Raw genomic sequence first — 11669 nt, forward strand, 5'->3', positions numbered from 1 at the left:
GGCCTTAAGCGTATAAATTAGAAGGATATTGGGCCTCCTAATAAGAGACAGAGGAAGAAAATGGGAATTAAGAAATTGAGAAAACATGAGTGGACTTCTCCCTCACGAAGCTCACCAAAGGGAGCCAGGTATAGTGGCAAACACCTGTAATCATAGTACCCGGGAAGCTAAGACCAGGAGGATTGTAGGTTGGAGAAGAGCCTCAGCAACCTGGTGCAAATCTCAGTAACTTAGCAAGATCTTATTTCAAAACAAAAAGGACTGAGAGTGTAGCTCAGAGGTAGAATGCCCTTGGGTTCCATCCCATCACCAGTACCACAATAAAATAAAATTTCACCTGAGGGAAGACGGAATGGCCAGTGAAGAGAGAAGCAGCCTCTGAGGAAGGTTTCTTGGAATGAGCAACAACCACATTTAACAATGAAAACCATAATGGTATGGAGTTGTCAGGGAAATGAGAGTTTTGGGTAACTGTCTTTTGTAGGTGACCTAGTGCCTTTTTTTTTTTAAATATAAAATACCAAAGCTAATTTTGACTGTTTTAAAAAATACCCCAAGTCACTAGCAACAGCAGCGTGGTGGCCTCTTGCCTTTGCTGTAGATGATGCTTTTTCATGACTTGAATAAAGCTAGTGAGACATCAGCCCTAACCCTGGGTCAACCTCTCAGCCGTTTCTCTGTGTCTGCAGGACATGTTGAAGCCTCTTTGCTTCCAGACTTCAGATCCACAGAGAACAGTGTCTGATTCCTCATATCTGCTTTTTTGACCTCTCTGAGTGTCTTTTATTGTCAGCCATATTTTCTCACAGCTTGCCATAATTTTCTCCACTGAGTCGACCCTTGAGTTTGGTTAAGGTGTGTTCAGCTCTGAAGGATGAATCAGTTTCTTGACCCAGCCAGGTTTCTAAATCTAAGCATTGAAAGCCCAGAGCTTGGTCAGTCACCACAACAATAAACATCACTATAATATTGCTGGTGGACTTTCCCCACATGACCATATAGCATGTATAAGGTTTAATATAAAACTAAGAGTAACCTGGGGTGAGCATTTGAGGGGCTCTTTGGGGAACAGTGAATGAAATGAGTTATAGTCTGTGGATTCTGAGACATTTATTTGGCTGTTTAGTCAAAGGCTTCTTTGGATGCCTTTCTGTTTATTTCCTGATCTTAGAAGAAGACTCAGAGAGAACTAGTTAGTTGTATCTTCCCCCAAATATAACTGAAAAATTTCTGCCTCAAAGCCAATAATTTTCTTAGTACAAATAGAAAAATGAAGCTGGGCATGATGGCTCATGCCTATAATCCCAGCTTCTTGGGAAGTTGAGACAGGAAGATCACAAGTTTAAGGCCGCCCTGGGCAATTTAGGGAGACCCTGTCTCAAAATTTAAAAATAAAAAGGGCTGGGAGTGTAGCTCATGGTAGAGAGCCCCTGGGTTCCATCCCAAGTACCACACACACATACAAGATACCCAAAGTGTCTCACCTACCCACCCACTACTCATCCTCCGGAAGCAGAAGTATTCGTTTTGTGCTGGGTGCCGTGTGTGTGCGTGCAGAACTTCTGTTTCCTACCTGGGCTGTACAAGTAGACTTGGTTCTCAAATGTGCTGTAATTTAGAACCTTCATAATCCTGAAGTCATACGCTACAGTCCTTGTTCTTAAAATCAGGTCTCTTTTATAGGAGCATCTGTAAATTCAAAAGGGGTTTTGCCAGAATTTTTTTCGCTAAGGAATTCTCTGGCGTTCGGAAAGCAGGGCTGAGACACGCCGTGTGGAGGAAGGTCACTGGTAACATCGGGGTGGTCCCTTGTAAAAGTCTCACAGGCCGGCTTCCAAGACGCCTTATAAGGAGACATTTATTTTCTTGGTGATTCACCAGAATCTGGCTCTTAACTTTTCAGGTGCAGAATCTGATTTAATCAAGATACAAAGAATAAATTCAGCACTAATTAGAGTGGGGCTCACACTGACCAAGTCCACAAGATTGATCTGTAAACCAAGATGCCAGTTGACATTTATATACAGAAAAATAACTGACCGATATTCTTCAAGTACAAATAACTAGCTTATTCTTTTTCTGTAGGCAAGCCCACACAGGGAGGCAGATCATAATCAGAAGGTTATTTGGTGAATGGTAAATCAGAATAAAGGTGAATCATACATTTACTGGCACAAGCTACGAGAATAATCTACCTCACACCAAGTATAGCCCTGCCAGTGGAACTAAATTTCTTTAAAATCTGTCAGCAAAGACTCTCTTTCCCGTTCAGTATTCCGGATTTGGATAGACACCCACCAACATTCCACCACATTTTGATGCCCCAAGGCTAACCGAGACCAAGGCCCACCCAGCTGCCTCCCATGCTAGACTTTCTCTAGATGTTAACACTTGTCATCTGCTTACAGTGCTATTCTTTTTAAAGTTTATAGTTTAAGTCTCAAGGAGAAATCTTATTTTCAAATTCTTGAGGGATCCCTTGCTGTTCTTACATTGATCTGTAGGAAACTGTGACATTAATAAAGATGAACAGAGCACCTCACCTACACCAAGGCTTATCAGTCACTCACAAAATAAAACCTTCATAGTCTTGCTCTCTTTCTATAGCACACACACTATTACTAATATCTTTCTTTAAGTCAGTTTACTTTAAGCCGGGTGTGGTAGCTCTTGCTTGTAATCCCAGCATTTGGGAGGCTGAGACAGGAGTATCGTGTTTCGCGGACAACCTCAGCTACTTAGTGAAGCCCTTTGCAACTCTGTGAGACCCTATTTCAAAATAAAGAATAAAAAATAGGGCTGGGAGTGTCCCTCAGAGGTAGAATGCCCCTGGGTTCCATCACCAGTACAAAAATTTTTTTAAAAATCAGCTTACTTTATTCATTTATTTATTTTTGGGTGGTACTGGGGTTCCTGGCAACCCTTCTACCTCCGGGCTACACTCCCAGACCTATTTTATATTTTTATTTGGAAACACGGTCTCATAAGCCAGCGAGGCTGGCTTCAAACCTGCATGATCCTCCTGTCTCTGCCTCCCGAGCACGGAGATTGATTAAAAGCGGGTACCACCACGCCCGGCAAATTTTTTATTTAATTTAATTATATTTTTTGTAGTACTGGGAATTTAACCCAGGGGTGTTCTACCTGTGTGCTATACTCTCAACCCTATTTTATTTTTCATTTTGAAACAGGTTCTTACTAAGGTACCATATAATGGCCTCAGATTTACAATCCTCCTGTCTCAGCCTCCCAATCCCACATCAAAAATTACAGGTGTATGCCACTGTATTCAGCTAAATTTTTTTATTTTTACTTTAAAAGGAGATTTGAGCCAAGCATGGTGGTACATGCATGTAATCCCATTACTTGGGAGACTGAGACAGAAGGATCGCAGGTTCACAGCCAGCCTCAGTTACTTAGCCCTCTGCAACTTAGAGAGACCTTGTTTCAAAATAAAGAATAAAAAATAGGATTGGAGGTATAGCTTGGAGGTAGAATGCCCCTGGGTTTAATCCCCAGTTCTGAAAAAATAAATAAAATGAGATTTGCCCTTACCATAAATGGAAAATGTCCATCCTTTGTCACAAAAGTAGTATATTCCTAAGAATAAATGTTAAAAATGGAAGTTTTTGTTTTTTCTGTGTACTTCTCTAACTAGACACTATTCATCATGGAACGTTCTGAGTCTGAGTAGATCTTAATTAAGATATGCTAACATTAAACTAAGACTCTCCTCAATATAATTAGCAACTTCAAAACAGGGCCTAGAGCCCGGCGTGGTGGTGCACGCTTATAATCCCAGTATTTGGGAGGCTGAGACAGGAAGATCACACGTTCGCAGGCAGCCTCAACAACTTAGCAAGGCCCTCCTCAACTTAGTGAGACCCTGTTTCAAAATAAATAAAAATAAAATAGTGATAGGGTATAGCTTAGAGGTAGAATGCCCCTGGGTTCTATCCCCAGTAACACACACACACACACACACACACACACACACACACACACACACACACATGAGCTCAGTGGAGCACATACACACATACTTAGCATGTACATGGTCCTGAGTTCCATTCCCAGCATCAAGAGAAAAGAAAAAGAGAACAGAGGTGTGACATAATTTAGGAGATCACTTAATATATATTTAATCTATATAAATAATGCCCTGTCCATCTACTGACTAAATAATAATCTCACATTAGACATTCCACATTTTGGGAAAAGTTGACCTAAGCCTCTTTTGACTTTAAGGTATTTGAAAACTTCCCCACCTCCCTTCCCGCCTCACCTGGCATGGCTTCTGCCTGACGGGGTACTGACTGTCTTATTCCTTCCTCTCCCTGCACAGGTACACACTGGCGGCTCAGGACCTGGTGATGCGTGCCCGGGGTGTCCTGAAGGACAGAGGATGGCGGATATCAAATGACCGACTGGGCTCAGGAGATGACATTTCTGTATATGTCATTCCTTTAATACATGGAAATAAACTGTCATGAAAAATGACCCAGGGGATTGGAAGAATCGAGGGGAAGAAAACTGGGATGCCTCTGGGCGGGCAACTGGGAGATGCACAGCTGAGTACCAGGTGATGTGCTCTCCCCTCCACCCAGGCGGAGAGTCTGCTGCCACAAGGCCCCTGGCTGAGCTTCAAGATGACCCCTAGATTTCCATTTCTTCTGTAGTAACAGGTCTGGACTCAACCAGAGCAGAACACAAAGCTTGTTACTGAGTGTTCTGGATTTGTTGGTTTCTTTCCTAGGCTTTCTTGGTGGCTCCTGCCTGTTTGGGGCACATACGTCATATTTATTTTATCTAGAATAGCTGGGGCAGCCATTTGCAGGTTTAAGTGGCAGAAGTTTCCTCAGTCTGTCAAGCTGCCAATTTCTGTGTGGTTTAAAAGTGTCGCTTTGGGAAGTTGGGGATCATGCCTCAGAGAGTGAAGTCGCCCACTTCTAGCAGTTTGAGATTCATTTCAGGGATTCTGCCTTCCTCACCCCTCTTTCTTTCTGTCTCGCTGGATACTTCTGTGGTGATGTGGGGTGAGGCTGGGATTTTTTTTCTCACATTCCTTGAATCTTTCTTGCTTCCCCTCCCCCATCCTCATCATAGAGCAAGGCTGGGACTTTCCATCTCCTTACTGAGGAATTTCTGTGTCAGAGTCCAACCCAGGACTGGGTTGTCCCTCTCTCCTGTGGCCCTCGCCACCCAGGCAGACTCCTGAAACAGGGCCCTGCATGACAGAGGGCAACCATATTGTGTAATGTTTGTTCCTAGTTGCATTTTCTCATCACATCTGTGTGTTTTCTTGAAAATATGGGTGTTTCTCTGGACCAGTAGTTCATTATCTTCGGCAGCCCCCCTGGTGTGGCTCTAAGAGTCAGGATCTTTATTTCTGAAATGGTTGGCCCTCTCCCACTTGCTGTGTCGTGGGGATAGTTATAAAGCAGTGTTTAATGGAGCAGTTTAGAAAGTCCTTGAGCCCTGGCATGTTGGTGGCACACACTTGTCATCCCAGCATTTGAGAGGCTGAGACAGGAGGATCCCGGTTCAAGGACAGCCTCAGATACTTAGTGAGGCCGTTTGCAACTCAGTGAGCCCCTGTTTCAAAATAAAAAATAGGAATGGAATATGTCTCAGAGGTAGAATGCACCTGGGTTCAATCCCTAATATTACAAAAGAAAGAAAGAAAGAAAGAAAGAAAGAAAGAAAGAAAGAAAGAAAGACCTTGAATCCATTCACCATGCTTTGTTTGAGGAGAGTTTTAGACTCAGATTTCATGGGCTAGGACTATCCTCCAGCTCCCTTCAACACAGAGCAGTAGCAGAAGCCTGTTAAGCGTCAGCAGCCCTCTTTCTGTCATCTTTGTGCAAGACCCATTCAAGATGGCATTTTCATAAAAGTGAATTCCAAGGCAGACATAATCCCAGTGCTTGAGGAGCTGAGACAGAAGAATCACAGCTTCAAAGTCAACCTTGGCAATTTAGCAAGACCCTCAGCAACCTAGCTAGACACTGTTTAAAATTTTTTAAAAAACAGGACTGGGGTTATAGTTTCGAAGTAGAATGGGTTCAATCCCCAGTACCACAAAAATAAATAAAATGTGAATTCCAGTTGGGTAGGCTCTCCATCCTCATGCTGTTCTCCCAGTCCCTGCTCTAGAGCATCATGTCATAGCTGCCTAAGAACTGAGACTTCTGTCCCCACTGTGGACCACCTCTGTGTGCTCCTCACAAGCACAGCAACAGCAAATGCACCAGACGCCATAAACACCTGCTGCTCCTCAGTTAAGAGGAATGGCAGAATCGCTTTCAAAAACCACTTCTGTCTCTGAGGCAAGCTGTTGTCCTGCCCTAGAGGATCTGGTAGAATAGCATCAAATTATCTAGTCTTCTTCCTGCAGAGCTACTGGGTGTCATTGCCATTTTATATAATTCAAACACTCTTCTAATCGGATAAAGAACAAGGTCATTGGTGTGATTCCCCCAAACTGCTAGAGAGCCAGTTCCAGCTCTCATGTTTGTTTGAATTCCATCCTTAGAGGAGAGGATGAGAGCCTTGGGTGGTAAATTACCTACTTTCCTGGAGTTGTAGATATTTTCTTAGGAAAGGCCTGGAGCCTTGCTACTCAGGAATGAATTTATTCCACAGTGTGAAATCCACGCCCTCCAAGTGAGATATTGTGGCCATGTGCCCCACCAGATGTTTCCCAACGTTTCACCTGAGGAGAATTGGGCCATTCTCTCGTTAGGCGTCGTCTCTGGCTGAGTGTTCCATCTGCCTTCAGTAAATCTGAGCTAGCCCCAGTGTTTCAGGGGGGAAGAGGCCTGCCGTGAACCTGTTGCTTCCCAGTGGGAAATTGACACCCTGGGAAAGCATGGTTCAATTGCTGCTCCTGCCCTAACTCTCCAAGTTATATACAAATTAGAAGCCTGAGGAAGTCCTTCATGGGGGACCCTAAGCTGCCTTCATTAGGATTTTCCTCATGTTCCAATTGTCCTTTTTATTGTACTTTGTTTAGCTTTTTGCTTTCCTGGACCTTTCTCTGGGCCTTACCTTGAGCTTCTCTCATCTCACAGAAGCCACCCGAGTCAGAGTTTGGGTGTAGATAGCACATAGGCATCATGGCAACTTTCCACTTAGTTATTCACGCAGTACACCCAGTATTCATTTACTGCCAAGGCAAGTCTCAGGAGAAGCTCTGGAAATACCTCGTTCAGCTCATCCCAAGACCTTGAACCTTGAGTACTGCCAGCTTCAGTTAGAAAGGTATCCTGGAATTCTTTTCCTAAGTCTCCTTAGAAAGAGCTTGGTAGTGAGCGAAAGCCACATTCGTGTTTAGGGGATGGAAGCAAGACTACAAATGAGGTGAATAAATCAGAAGTGGAAAAGCGATTTGTTAATGCCCATGGCAGATCTGCCCGGCACTGATATTGCTCTGTGGATTGGGCTTACTCTGTTTTGGCCTTATTTTTCACCCAGGCCCCAAGTCACTCCATCCCAGAACAGTAACTGTGTCTACATAACGGCTCGGCCCTTTGAGCATTCCTGAAAAGGTCAAAAGACAACACACTCAGAATTCTGCAGAACATATTTATATGTGGTTCTGAAATCTTGTGTATCTGACTTAAAGCCAAATCCGCCTGCTCTAATAGCCTCAGAGGAAGTCATGTGTAATGAAAAGCATTTGATTTCCTAGTCAGGTCTTTATGGCTGTCTTGGGGGTTGTGTGGCCACTTCCTTTAATGAAAGTCTCTTTCAGCTCTAAATCTCTTTGCAGAGCTGGCCCCTGCTCTTTGGACTATTTGGAGACACCACCCTTCCTTAAAGAGTGTGAACTCACAGTCTGTCCCCTTCAGCGTTTTGTGAGGCGAACACCAGAGCTTTGTATTTGTAACACCTGAAGTCAGAGCAGCGTCAGCAGTTGGAGGCGAGGGCAGCCCTTCTGTAGTTGTGTACACCCAACAACTGCTCTACAGGTGGGGAGGGCCCCGTACTCAGCTGTGTAATGGGACAAACACCCCCAAAGTGAGATTTCTGTTATTTTCTACAGTATTTAGCTATGGAGGATCTGGCATGTTTAATTTTTTTTTCAGTTCCTAGCCATTTAACCTCCACGGGGCTGTGTGAGGTCAGCTGTGACCCTGCTCTTCTCACTCTTCTCTGTGCATCTTCATTTACTTCTTGAGAGGAATCACAGCCTTGTGGGCAAGAGTGAGAGTCCCAGGACCCACATTCAGCCCCAGACATGGCCACCCGGGCAGGCTTTCAGTTCCCCATGATCACTAGCATGGGAACACTTGGGGAAAGTCTCCCACGTCTTTAAATTCCTGATTCTCCACTTGATAACCCCTTCCTTGCCTCCTTCCTCCTCTGCCAACCTGCTGTATTTATAAGGCCTCAGTGGCCAGTGGTTTTGTTTCCTCCAGTTCAGGAGTCTCACCTTTCCCTGAGTGCCCCAGCAGTTCTCAGAGTGATGAGGTTAGGTGATGAGATTCTGATTTCAGTAAGCCAGTGCTTCCAGAACCATTGAAGAAAGCAGGGAGATTCATTTTCTATGCAACGAACAACCAGGCTGACCCTTAAAGCTTCCAGATCTAAGAGGACTGTAGAAGTCTCTGGCCACAGGAGTGAATTTCAGGTTAAGAACTAGGGTTGTTGAGGACTTCTAAGTGCAGAGAAGCTTTGCAACCTGTATGCGCCTCAGCCCATCTCTCTGAGCAAACTGGTTTCATGTGGTAATGTGGTGTGTGTGTGTGTGTGTGTGTGTGTGTGTGTGTGTGTGTACACACTGGGACCTTCAAAGGACACTACACGAGCAGAATGACTGCCTCTGACGCACCACGGCTCTTTGTCAGATTCCAGTGCCAGTCTAGGGAGCGCTGCTCTTTCTAATCCACAATGTTATCTGTGTAAATAGCTTTGATTTTTCCTCTATGTCTTAGATGAAGTTTTGTTCATGTCGTGAGCAGGTAGATGGTGACCAAGTAAGGCTGTAAATGTGCTGTTGTTTTTTTACTGTGGTGTACTTGAAGGAGGAGAACCTTGTGTCCTCCAATCTTCCGATCTCCCATGAGTATTTCATGTTTGTCCAGAAAGTTCTAAGTTTATTCTTTCACTCCTGTTTTGCCTCCAATTTCCTTTGTTTCTTTGGAGACCCAGGGAGGCCCATGGTGAGGACCATTTGTAAGGAATATGTCATGGTCTGGGTTTCCAAAACTCCTCTACATACAGTAAATCGAGAGGAATGGTTTCAGAACCATATACCTTTACGCTTTGTGATTGTAAAACATTGACTTTTGTAACCCAAAATTGAAAATCATTTAGTAAAGGGGATCTATTTTGTGTGTTTTGAAACTTAGGTGCAATGTCCCCTGGAAAAAAGCTGAAGAAATGTATATGCTCAATGACATTTTAAAATAAAATATTATATATATATATGTATATAGTACATCTTTGGCAAAACTTTTTTGTGTCTTTTGCTTGATTTCACTGTGAAGTTCCTTCATATCAAGTAATGGAATGGCATGAGAGTATCATGGATTAATAGGAAGTCACCAACTGTGAGCGCAGACTTAAAATCAAAAGGGAGGCCCCCACCACTGCAAACTTTTACAGGTGGGGCAGCAAGTACTAATAAGTTCCAACTAGGCTTCTAGAGAAACTGCCCTGATACCATGTGTAAACAAAGCATTCAAAAGAAAGAATTACTCCCAAGAGGTAGTCTTAAGTGAGAGGGAGAGCACTTACTCTTGCTGAAGACAGTGAGAATCAAGACTCTCCTTAATCATGTAAGCATAATTATATCAGACCAGGCATAGTGTTGCATACCTATAACCCCCAATACTTGGAAGGCTTGGACAAGAGGATAGCAGGTTCAAGACCAGCCTCAGCAACTTGGTGAGACTCTCAGTAACTTAGGGAGACCCTGTTTCAAAATAAAAAATTAATAAAAAAATTTTAAAAGGCTTTAGGGGTATAGTTCAGAAATAAAGACCTCTGGATTCAATCCCCACTACAAAAAAAAAAAAAACTAAGACTATATCAATAAACTAATAAAAGTTTCTGTTTATTCATAGAATTTTCCATTTAATATTTTCAGTCCACAGTTAACTGTGAATAACTAAAACTCGGCAAAACTACAGATAGGGGCCACTATGTTGGTTCACAAAATAAAGGTAAATGTAGCTATAAGCTCTCGGAAGCTTGGTTGGAAAATTAGAATAAAAGACAATAAGAATGTCTTGATTGCAAAGTTTCCCCAACTCTTTTCACTTTGATTTGTCCCCTAATTTTTATGATGTCTCCTTATTCCTTATTTTAGTAGGAATTAATGGAAAGGATTAATCTGTGGATCCCATAGGTGAAGATTGGAATGTCTCTGTGGAAGATAGAGGAATCTTCTCGCATCCTCACATGAACCCTGCTACTTTATGTGATTACCTCTTGAGAAGAGTGGTAGTTTGTCTCCAGAAATGTCTACAAACACCATCCCTATGCCTGGTAGCAAATGTTCCTTGTCCCATAAAGAACTAGGATTGTTTTCCCACCCCTTGACTCTGGTCCAGCTTGGGACTTGATTAATAAAATGCAAAAGTGACATTCAGAGATGTTTCAAGCCAACATCCCTAGAGGATTCATAGCACCTACTTTAAACTCTCGGAAGCCAGTCACCCAATAAATTTCAGGTTGATGACTGAGTGACAGAAGGCTACTGGGACAGAAGCACAGTGCCCAGACATTAGCAACAAGGCCTTCAATCCTCAAGCACCAAAGGAGTCACTGCAGGTAATGGAGAACAGAGAAGAGGCAGCCACACCAAGCCCTGCCCAGACACCTCACCCACAGGACCAGGAGCAGATAGCATGGTTTTTATTTTAAGCCACTAAGTTTCAGATAATTTGTTACATAGCAATAGCTCACTGAAGATCTGGAGATATCATTCTTGCCTAGCACTCATAAGACCATGGGTTCAGTCCATAGTACTTCACACACACACACACACACACACACACACACACACACACACACACACAACCAGAGTAAGGTGTAAGGAATGTGGCTGTGGGAGGCTCAGGGTAAAATGGTTGAAAAGTACAAACTTAAAAAAAAGGGAGGACTGGGGTGTAGCTCAGTAGTTGAGCACCACCAAAAAGGAAATGGTATTGAGAAAATATGATTGTGACTTGGAAATAATGCTCTATCTGGAGCCATGTAAGGTGACAGGGGAAATAGCTTCTAGCAGTCATGCAGAAACTAACTGGTGGTCTGTGCCGGCCTCTTGGCAGGAGCCCCCTCCACATGTGCTTTTGCTTCTTGTGCCACCTGTGCTGATCCTTTGTAAGCCAGGAAAACGATGACCTCGGTGGGCTCTGTGCCCAGGAGGAGAAAGCAAAGGGCCTTAGCTCCTTGCATATGATTAGCCCATTTATGATGCATGGGATAGTCAAGTAAGTAGTTCTTTGACTCCCAAGATTGTGTTTCTTGGAAGTGTTAAGAGAAACAAGATAATTTAAAAACCATATGTGAGCATATTATGTGTTTTGGTTCTCATCATAAAAAAAAACTTACCATTTACAAATTCCTATCTACAGAATACTTCAAATTTGTTGCTATTTTCCCCAACTAAATGACAGGCCAAAGAATGAGCTATATATCATAGCAAATTAGTCTGC

The 11669-nt window shown here is 43.2% G+C and overlaps 1 protein-coding gene across 1 annotated transcript in view; it reads left to right on the forward strand.

The window, feature by feature from the left end:
* Positions 1-4493, forward strand: part of PPM1H (protein phosphatase, Mg2+/Mn2+ dependent 1H) — a gene marked incomplete at both ends in the record, with an annotated part of 281266 nt that extends 276773 nt beyond the window's left edge. Inside the window, one exon of the mRNA XM_080705408.1 lies at positions 4346-4493. Within this exon, the coding sequence (XP_080561534.1) occupies positions 4346-4493 (148 nt within the window). The remainder of the gene's footprint in view (positions 1-4345) is intronic.
* Between the last annotated feature and the right edge of the window lie 7176 nt (positions 4494-11669).

The sequence above is a fragment of the Muscardinus avellanarius genome (genome assembly GCF_963383645.1).
Source record: "Muscardinus avellanarius genome assembly, chromosome: 11".
Classification (NCBI taxonomy): Eukaryota; Metazoa; Chordata; class Mammalia; order Rodentia; family Gliridae; genus Muscardinus; species Muscardinus avellanarius.